Source organism: Salvelinus namaycush, chromosome 39 (genome assembly GCF_016432855.1).
Source record: "Salvelinus namaycush isolate Seneca chromosome 39, SaNama_1.0, whole genome shotgun sequence".
Taxonomy (NCBI): Eukaryota; Metazoa; Chordata; class Actinopteri; order Salmoniformes; family Salmonidae; genus Salvelinus; species Salvelinus namaycush.
Window position 1 is genome coordinate 14,670,324 of NC_052345.1, and position 11,156 is coordinate 14,681,479.

Here is an 11,156-nt window from a genome sequence, read left to right on the forward strand (position 1 = left end):
AATAACATCAAATTGATCAGAAATACAGTGTAGACATTGGTAATGTTGTAAATGACTATTGTAGCTGGAAACGGCAGATTTTCTATGGAATATCTACATAGGCGTACAGAGCCCCATTATCAGAGCCCCATTATCAGCCTCACTGTCCATAACTGGCAGCTCCATTAAATAGTCCCCCCAAAACACCAGTCTCAATGTCAACATTGAAGAGGCGACCCCGGGATGCTGGCCTTCTAGGCAGGTGTTGCAAACAAAAAGCCATACATCAGAGCCATACATCATCGGCCAATGTAGATATGTAGATATTCCATTAAAAATCTGCCGTTTCCAGCTACAATAGTCATTTACAACATTAACAATGTCTACACTGTATTTCGTATCAATTTTATGTTATTTTAATGGACAAAAAATGTGCTTTTCTTTAAAAAACAAGTACATTTCTAAGTGACCCCAAACTTTTGAACTATAGTGTAAGTCTATTACTGAAAAATCCCTACTTTAGCATTTGTAAAGACACAATTATCTATCCTTGATGGATACAGTACTAATGTTTTTTGATACTCGCTTGCATAAATCTTTTTTTTCCCCAAAGTGTAACAGCAGAAGTATAAGTAAACACATTATACATATTCTAATTAAAATGCATTCGTAATCTCCCTCCGTCCCATTTATGAGATCCTGTGTACTGAAATATAGGTGAGGTATCTTACCTGGTTTTGTTGTTCTCTTGTTCTCAATGTGTAAAGAAAGGGGTTGTTATTATCCCTTAGGTTTCAAAGTAAATGAATCCAAGAGTAGAATGCTTTTATTGGTAGCTCCCGACCCCTCCTACTGTCATCCAGTCAGCCCACTGTTTCACAAGCCCTTGCTTGCAGCTCTAACATTCTGGGTTAGGTCAGATGATGTCATCAACTTGGTAAGCACATACAGTTGTAGGATATTCATTTGAGCCAGCAACAGGAAATATGAATTATATATAATATATATAATATAATTCATGGAGATTTAGAATTTATTTTATTTGTAACTAGAATGAGTGAAATTTAAAGGAGGGGTAGTGTTCTAGAGAACACGGTCGTGAAGAGGGCACGAGTCTAACCCAACTTATCACGAGTCTTATCTTTTCCTTTCAGACAGGATGTAAAGGGATAAACCCTTAATTACAAACAATAGCCTATTGTCATTTTGCTTTTCTGGGTAAGTGACCTCTCCAAGGTCCGTTTTGAAACGAGTAGGTGAATGAGACGATGCCTGGCAATGTCTGACTTTTGCTAATCTCCTCTGTAACCCCATAGTTTGAATGCAAACCATTTATTAACCATGTCATGTGATGTTCTTTTGTCCTGTGGAAGCCTTCAAGGTCACACTTTATTTGGATAGTCCAGATAGTCCATCTGTAGATGCTCTACAGATGATCATACTAGCAACAAACTACCTGTTGATAAGCAACTGCTTGTTATGGTTACGGTTAGATTTAAAATAGGGGTTAGGGCAACGATTCCCCAACTCGGTCCCCGGGACCCCAAGTGGTGCACGTTTTGGTTTTTGCCCTGACACTACACAGCTGATTCAAATGATCAAAGCTTGATGATTAGTTAATTATTTGAATCAGCTGTGTAGTTCAAGGGCAAAAACCTAAATGTGCACCCCTTAGGGGTCCCCAGGACCGAGTTTGGGAAACCCTGGGTTACGGTAAGGGTTAAGCTTAGGTTTAGGTCTAGGGTTAGGGTTAGTAGATAGTTAGCTGAAATGTTACTGGTAGTCTGTAGATAGTCTGTAGAGCATCTACAGATGGACTATACAAATAAAGACTTACAGGCTTCAAATACCCATTGTAACGGCAGCCTTCCCTCTCTTCACGAGAAGAGAGGGTGTAACAGGGATCGGACCAACACGCAGCGTAGCCAGTGCTCAACATGTTTAATAAAACGATACAAAATAACAAAATGTGGCAAACCGATACAGTCCTAGCTGGTGCAGAGAAAACACAAAGACAGGAAACAACCACCCACAAACCCCAACACAAAACAAGCCACCTATATATGATTCCCAATCAGAGACAACACAAAACACCTGCCTCTGATTGAGAACCATATTAGGCCAAACATAGAAACAGACAAACTAGACACACAACATAGAATGCCCACCCAGCTCACGTCCTGACCAACACTAAAACAAGCAAAACACACAAGAACTATGGTCAGAACGTGACACCCATATTGAAGCAAGGTACTGTAAATTGGTGGAAATCTAACATGTCAAATAGCCTAGAAGTAGGGGTTCCCACATGAAAAAAATACTACAGTTTACTATAGAATACTACAGTACTTACTATATAATTCTATAGTAAACTGTAGTATACTGTTAATCAGTTCAGTGACTGCCTAAATTCAACACACCTGGTCTTCCAGGTCAGTTAAACCAAAAACATGAAGTGCCTGTGGCACTCCAGGACCAGGGTTGTCTACCCCTGCTGTAGAATACTATACCACACTGTAGAATCCCTCGATCATGTGTAGTACTTACTATAGAACAGGGCTGCCCAACCCTCTTCCTGGAGATATACCGTCCTGTGGGTTTTCAGTCCAACCCTAATTTAACACACCTGATTCTACTATTTAGCTGCTCAACAAGACCTCAACTAGCTTAATCAGATACGCTAAATTAGGGTTGGACTAAAAACCTACAGGACAGTAGATCTCCAGGAAGAGGGTTGGGCAGCCCTGCTATAGAATGTTGTAATATACTGTAGAATACTATAGTAAATACCAGAGGTGTGGACTCGAGTCACATGACTTGGACTCGAGTCAGACTCGAGTCACAAATATGATGGCTTGCAACTCGACTTTGACTTAAACACCAATGACTCGTGACTTGACTTGGACTTGAGCCTTATGACTCGACCTGACTTGATACCCTCCCCAAGACCAAATATTAAAAATGAAGCTTTTTTAAAAAGTGTGCAGCGCATCAACTCTTCATTTAAAGTATTACAGTTTGAATCGGACAGCAGCTGGTAGCCTAAATCCTGCCTGACGTTGCTGCTGTTCCTTAAACCATTGACATACATTAGCCTAACCACACAGAGACTGTGTGTGTTTGTGTGTGTGTGTGTGTGTGTGTGTGTGTGTGTGTGTGTGTGTGTGTGTGTGTGTGTGTGTGTGTGTGTGTGTGTGTGTGTGTGTGTGTGTGTGTGTGTGTGTGTGTTTGTTAGTTAAGGTTGGGCGATTGTGTACAAGCCTACATCTCTCGATTGCGCCCCATAGCCATCCTCAATATTCGATCACTATTGGGGGGGTCTTTCTCATGGCTACCCATGTATTTCCATGGAAATATAACGTTTATTTGGAAAGTAATAAATATATAAATATATTTAAAAGCATTCATGATTTGCGTAAATGTAATATACTAACTATTACTCTTGTTAAAAATATGAAATGTTTTTACATTTAGTGAAGAGCACATTATGACTTGTTTAGGACTCTAAACTCAAAGTTTAGGACTTGAGACTTGACTTGATACGTGACAGTCTTGACTTGAGACTTGACTTGATACTTGACAGTCTTGACTTGAGACTTGACTCGGACTTGAGTGCTAAGACTTGAGACTTACTTGTGACTTGTAAAACAATGACTTGGTCCCACCTCTGGTAAATACTACAGTATTAACCGCAGTAATGTCAAAAACACTACAGTCCACAAAAACACTACACTTTTTTTACTATAGTAAACACTACATTATTTAATTTGCATATACCCTGCCCATTCCCCTCCCCTGTATCGCAATTTGTGCCACCATAACTGAGAAACATACATGGCAAGTATAGACCACATATTCATTTCCCTACAGGTTATAGAAAAGAGCAGAAGCACTGAACTAGCTGTTCAGACCCCAGTCCTACCTACATACAGGTTATGAAAAATGTGCCAGTAGGTTTCCTGAAGGAGAAAGCCTCCACTTCTATTTCAAAGATAGTAAAACAAAAACACCTTGTATGCAAAAACTGTAAATACTACAGTATACTACAGTCTACAAAACACTACAGTAAATACTATAGTATACTACAGTCTGCAAAAACCCTACTGTAAATGCTACAGTATACTACAGTCTACAAAAGCACTACAGTAAATACTACAGTATAGTACAACCTGTAAAAACACTACATTAATTACTATAGTATATACTACAGTTTTATTTTACTACAGCATTTATACTACAGTATACAGTATACTACAGTAAACACTACAGTAAATACTACAGTAAGTCTGCAAAAACACTACAGTGAATACTACAGTATTTATACCCTAGAATACTTTACTATTTTTTAATGTGGGTTGTTGAACAAGTGGTCACTTGAACAAGGTGTCAAATTATAGTTTAGAGACCAGAGTACACCTTTTTTTATTATTTTTTTATTTACAAGACTTCGGAAATAAGACTCAAAACAACACAGAAATAATACAAAGATATTGAGTATTTACAGTGCTAGTCCTCCACTGGCAGCTATATAACAGGAAAAAATGTAATGGTATAGACTTGATCCAAATAAATTCCTGGTGACGACAAGTAAGCTGCCTGATACATTAAACATAGATGTCCTTTAGACCTTTTAAGTGACCTACAGAACACTTATAAGTAAACATTTGAAATATAATCAGAAATTAACATAGGCTGTGCACAAGGTCTTGTCCATGTTGAAAAGGCAATCAGATTAGGCAGCATTGGCAGCTTTAGGGGGAGAAAGTGGTTGTGGTCTCGGTTTCCATGGCGACCGCTGAACTCCTCCTCTTTCCGCAGGTGTACTGGAAGAATCTCTCCTGGCTCATACAGCCCAGATCCTTCAGCAGCTTCAGGAGGTCGCGGCGGAACTTCACCCCGATGAACGCGTACACAAAGGGGTTGAGGCAGCACCTCAGGAAAGCCAGGCACTGGGTGATGTCAGAGGCGTAGAGGAGGCTGTTGTCGTAGATGCACTCCTTGTTGCCCCCCTTAGCCGCGTCGAGAGTGGTCAGCAGCAGTACCAGATTATAGGGCACCTGGCAGAGCAGGAAGACTGCCACCAAAGTGAAGATCACCTTGATGGCCTTGTTCTTCTCAAAGCTCCGGGCCTGGCACAGGGTCTTCACAATGGCGCCGTAACAAAAGGCCATGATTAGGAGCGGCAGAACAAACCCCAGGACCATCTGGCTCACCTGGATGCCCACGCGCACCTGGTCTGAGCCGGCGGTGTAGGGGGTGCAGGTCTTGTTGCTGATGTTGGTGTAGGACATCTCGGGCACAGAGAAGACCAGCGCCATCACCCAGATGACCACAGAGGTCACCTTGCTAATGAACACGGCCGTGGAGCGGTGGCGGTGGGCAGAGACGGCCTTGGAGATGGCGAAGTACCTGTCGGAAAAATTACAAAAAGTAGGCTTTATATAGTAGCCTCATATATCTGCTCATATATACAAATATTTACAGAGATAGGAGCAGATCAGCCTATTAGGTCACAGCAGAGATAAGAGCAGATCAGCCTATTAGGTCACAGCAGAGATAGGAACAGATCAGCCTATTAGGTCACAACAGAGATAAGAGCAGATCAGCCTATTAGGTCACACCAGAGATAGGAGCAGATCAGCCTATTAGGTCACAGCAGAGATAGGAGCAGATCAGCCTATTAGGTCACAGCAGAGATAGGAGCAGATCAGCCTATTAGGTCACAGCAGGACACACACTGCAACACGTTTCGATCAGGCTTTTATTTAACCAGGTTAGTCTTTGAGAACGCGTTCGCATTTGCAATAACATACCTGTCCACGCTGATGGAGGTGAGGAGGAACATGCCGCTGTAGAAGCTGACCTTATAGATGGTGTGCATGACCTTGCAGATGAACAGCCCCAGCACCCACTCCGTCATGGAGTTGGTCGCCCAGAGGGGCAGCGACACGGCGAACAGCAGGTCAGCGATGGACAGGCTGAGCAGGAACACATCGGTCCCGGTCTTCAGCCGGTTGAAGTAGACGTAGGTACCGATCACCAGGATGTTACCGACCAGACCGAGGAAGCAGATGAGGGAGTAGAAGGTGGGCATGAACCAGGAGCGGAAGTGGCGGTTGGATTCCTTCTGGCATTGCTGGGTCCAATGGTCATAATCCAACTCATTCTTGTCTGTGGAGTAATCAGTGTACTCAGTGGTGAACTCTGTAGTCATGTTTTCATTCTGAGAGAAGCAATTCTGAAAAAAAGACAATGGGACATACTATAAATCAGGATAATTGATGATTGACCGGTGTAATCGAATGCCTTGAATTCTAATCAAGTGTTCAGGTTCAGGGAACTGGGTCCAAAATGAAGCAGACACAATGTACCCTGCATCTGGCCCCTTGATAAACTGACATGCTTTCAGATGAGTATACCACTTCCTGAGAGGAAGTTGCGCTATACAGTATGCTATTGAATGAAAGACTGTGGTTAGTACCAGTGTAGTGTTTGTGCGTTTCTGTGGGTAGAGTGCGTGTCATGTTATTAAGTGAGTTATCAACATATCATTTAAATGGTTGTCGGGAAAAAATGATATCAAAAGACTGTTAATACTTCATACAAATAATATTGTATGATCTGGTATACTGAAGATTGTGTTCATCCATTGTTCTTACCTCAAAGTAGGTCCAGATCAGCAGAGCGGGTACTAAGATTCGTGTATCTGAAAATCAGATAAGGTGTGGTTAAAGCTCTAGAGTACCTGTTGATCGATAAATAGACTGATATGTTACAGTAGTTGACTATAAGAACAACCTCTGGAAAGAGTTCAATACACGTCTCTTATGATGCTACATAGGAGTCGATGTCCCTTGTTATTAGCATATATTGTTTTTGTAAGTGTCAATAATGAATTTGAGTTGTCTCAACTGTTAGGTATTTAGCTTGTACCGCAGGGTTCCCCAATAAGTGGCCTACAGGCCAAATTCATCCCACAAATGATTTTATTTGTCCCCCTAAGTTTTCTGAGCATAAAGTGTTTGTTGTTGGACTTTAAACACTGGAAAATCACCAGGAAATCAGCTCAAAGTGATTTAAAAAAATAAATAATCTGTTCCCAAATATTCCCATGCATAAATAAAGAGGCATATGTGATCGTATCTCAATGTATTCAAGGTTTGAAATGATTCTTCTTTTGTCAAATACTATATCTGTTTGGGATTTTTGCAGTTAATTTGCAGTGTACAAATCATATGTTCCGGCCCCCTGACCATCCACTCAAGGAAAAATATTCACACGGATGAATGTAATTGAGGACCCCTGTTATACAGTGTGCAACAAAAGACATAGCAGGACATCTGGTGGTAGCAGAAGGGGATGCACCAATTGATCGGTTGTTCAAAGATATCATCCTTCCTGTTTGGCCCTGTCCAGGGGTATCATCGGATGGGGCCTGACCCCTCCTGTCTCAGCCTCCAGTATTTATGCTGCATTAGTTTATGTGTCGGGGGGCTAGGGTCAGTTTGTTATAACTGGAGTACTTCTCCTGTCTTATCTGGTGTCCTGTGTGAATTTAAGTATGCTCTCTCTAATTATCTCTTTCTCTCTTTCTCTCTCTCTCTGAGGACCTGAGCCCTAGGACCATGCCTCAGGACTACCTGGCATGATGACTCCTTGCTGTCCCCAGTCCACCTGGCCGTGCTGCTGCTCCAGTTTCAACTGTTCTGCCTGCGGCTATGGAACCCTGACCTGTTCACTGGACGTGCTACCTGTCCCAGATCTGCTGTTTCAACTCTCTAGAGACAGCAGGAGCGGTAGAGATACTCTCAATGATCAGCTATGAAAAGCCAACTGACATTTACTCCTGAGATGCTGACTTGCTGCACCCTCGACAACTACTGTGATTATTATTATTTGACCATGCTGGTCATTTATGAACATTTGAACATTTTGGCCATGTTCTGTTATAATCTCCACCCGGCACAGCCAGAAGAGGACTGGCCACCCCTCATAGCCTGGTTCCTCTCTAGGTTTCTTCCTAGGTTTTGTCCTTTCTAGGGAGTTTTTCCCTAGCCACCGTGCTTCTACACCTGCATTGCTTGCTGTTTGGGGTTTTAGGCTGGGTTTTTGTACAGCACTTTGAGATATCAGCTGATGTAAAGGGCTATATAAATACATTTGATTTGATTTTGATTTGATAGCATACCCAAATATGAAAAGCATTAAATCTATCATTTTTTTTAAGAGACAAAAAGAAACAAAGAAACAAAAAACGACTTCAAAAATCCCCCTTTGACTCATCACATGATCAGAAAACTGGAAAGGCTAAAACCTTCAAAACAGAAGTGACTCGGTTACAAAACGTGTCATGAGTAAACTGGGGCTGTACCTGCAACAATCTCAGTCTTACAAACCTGGTTCAGTTTCAGTATTTCTATACTCAATTGATTTGAAACACTTAAAAAAGTTCATCAACAGTTAAAAAACGTTAATTTAACAAGGGCAGCAGATGTCAGCGATTCACAGATATTGTGTTATTAATAAGAAGTAGAAGCTCAATTGAATGATTATAGCCTACTGTGGCTATACAGCTGTATGGCTTGTTATCAGCCTTTCTATCTTAGCACCCTACATCACATACACTGTGTTCACCTAACGGAAGCACATGTACTAATTTCGTATATCATTGTCTACATGCATGCAGCAATTGACTGGACACACTGTTTTGCTAATCCTGCCCCGTAGTAGTGCCTTTTTAGTAATTTAATTCAATATAACCCCTACTTATACAATACATATTCATTTATCTATTTATTTATTGGATAAATAAATCTTAGAACAAAATGTATTTATATTCCTTTTGATAAAAGTTGTTATTAGTTGAAAAATTGCAGGAAGCTAATATCCTATGAATAATCAACTATTTTAGATGTTCAAATCAATTTTTGAACATTTCTAAAAATGTATGAAACATCGAATGATGTGCTCACCTTTGACAGCGGTCATGTTGATTGAGAGTTACAACTGCACTTTCTCTCTGTACTCAGGTTGTGAAAGTAGAGAGACAGCCCCGCTAGTCTAGATGAGGCTGTGTCAGGTGCTAGATTCCCCTTTGAACTATACTATAAAAAAAGTGCCCCTGGTTTATAGTTAACACCTTTACTCCCCCGGGGTGTCTTGTGAAAAACAATGACAAGGAATGAGAGTCAATGCAAATGTTGTTGGTTTTACGCATTGTGAAGAACAATTTGAGGTTTCAGAATTTGTATGACAGTATAGAGAGATAGAACTGCCTCCCACTTGTAGTTGGTGATTCATTACCTATTGAACATTGCTGTTGAACTGCTGCATACAGCTATTGCACACTATGAGAGGAAATTAGTGTTCATTTTGTTCAGCACAGACACTCAGACACACCAAAGATCTCAGTGACCGCAATGGTCGAGGGAAAATGTATTGTCTGTTCTATTTTCAACCCACAGTCACTAGAAAGATAACACCATTACGCTTGTGCTGTTGAGGCTTATTTTTCTTTGTAGTCTACAGTGAAGAAAATGCTAGATCAGTTCATTGAGAACACAATATATAGGTCCTAAATTGGTATAGATTTGGTTTCTCACCTCGCCGTTACAACCCCATTACTTATCAATTTTATTTTATTTTTTATTTTATTTCACCTTTATTTAACCAGGTAGGCAAGTTGAGAACAAGTTCTCATTTACAATTGCGACCTGGCCAAGATAAAGCAAAGCAGTTCGACACATACAACAACACAGAGTTACACATGGAGTAAAACAAACATACAGTCAATAATACAGTAGAAAAATAAGTCTATATACAATGTGAGCAAGTGAGGTGAGATAAGGGAGGTGAAGGCAAAAAAAGGCCATGGTGGCGAAGTAAATACAATATACCAAGTAAAACACTGGAATGGTTGATTTGCAGTGGAAGAATGTGCAAAGTAGAGATAGAAATAATGGGGTGCAAAGGAACAAAATAAATAAATACAGTAGGGAAAGAGGTAGTTGTTTGAGCTAAATCATAGATGGGCTATGTATGGGCTATCATCTACAAGACCTAGCAGGGTCTTGTAGATGACCTGGAGCCAGTGGGTTTGGCGACGAGTATGAAGCGAGGGCCAGCCAACGAGAGCGTACAGGTCGCAGTGGTGGGTAGTATATGGGGCTTTGGTGACAAAACGGATGGCACTGTGATAGACTGCATCCAATTTATAGAGTAGGGTATTGGAGGCTATTTTGTAAATGACATCACCGAAGTCGAGGATTGGTAGGATGGTCAGTTTTACAAGGGTATGTTTGGCAGCATGAGTGAAGGATGCTTTGTTGCGGAATAGGAAGCCAATTCTAGATTTGACTTTGGATTGGAGATGTTTGATGTGAGTCTGGAAGGAGAGTTTACAGTCTAACCAGACACCTAGGTATTTGTAGTTGTCCACATATTCTAAGTCAGAGCCGTCCAGAGTAGTGATGTTGGACAGGCGGGCAGGTGCAGGCAGCGATCGGTTGAAGAGCATGCATTTAGTTTTACTTGTATTTAAGAGCAATTGGAGGCCACGGAAGGAGAGTTGTATGGCATTGAAGCTCGCCTGGAGGATTGTTTAACACAGTGTCCAAAGAAGGGCCAGAAGTATACAGGTATCAATAGGCTTAGATGTTGATGAAATTGCCCATGCCATCTCCGATTGAGTTTACAGCTGATGTTAGACCTTGATTTTAATTGTATTTTTTACTTTTGTCTGCCTGTACTTTCAGGTGGAGCAGGGATGAAGGTAAGGAAAAGCTCTCCGGGTCAAACAGGGCATACTGATTATCATTACAATACATGTACTGTATGTACTCTTAGAAAAAACGGTTCCAAAAGGGTTCTTCAACCGACCCCATAGGAGAACCCTTTTTGGTTCCAGGTAGAACCCTTTTTGGCTCCAGGTAGAACTATTTTGGGTTGTACTTAAAACTTATCTGGGATATTTGGGATGCTAACGTCCCACTTGGCCAAAAGCCAGTTGGAAAATGCAGCGCGCAAAATTAAAATAAATTACTATAAAAATGAATCTTTCATGAAATCACACATGAAAGACACCAAATTAAAGCTACACATGTTGTGAATCCAGACAACATGTCTGATTTCAAACAGGATTTACGGCGAAAGCACACCAAACGATTATGTTAGGTCCG

At 41.0% G+C, this 11,156-nt stretch overlaps 1 protein-coding gene across 1 annotated transcript; it reads right to left on the minus strand.

Annotated features, from left to right (window-relative positions):
• Nucleotides 1-4,396: 4,396 nt before the first annotated feature.
• On the minus strand, nt 4,397-9,059 carry LOC120032980 (C-C chemokine receptor type 7-like). The gene is made up of 4 exons (XM_038979257.1): nt 8,952-9,059; nt 6,639-6,685; nt 5,793-6,217; nt 4,397-5,388 (listed from the first exon to the last, which is right to left on the minus strand). The coding sequence occupies exons 1-4, from the start codon at nt 8,965-8,967 to the stop codon at nt 4,731-4,733; spliced, it is 1,146 nt and encodes a 381-aa protein (XP_038835185.1). The 5' UTR covers nt 8,968-9,059; the 3' UTR covers nt 4,397-4,730.
• Nucleotides 9,060-11,156: the final 2,097 nt, after the last annotated feature.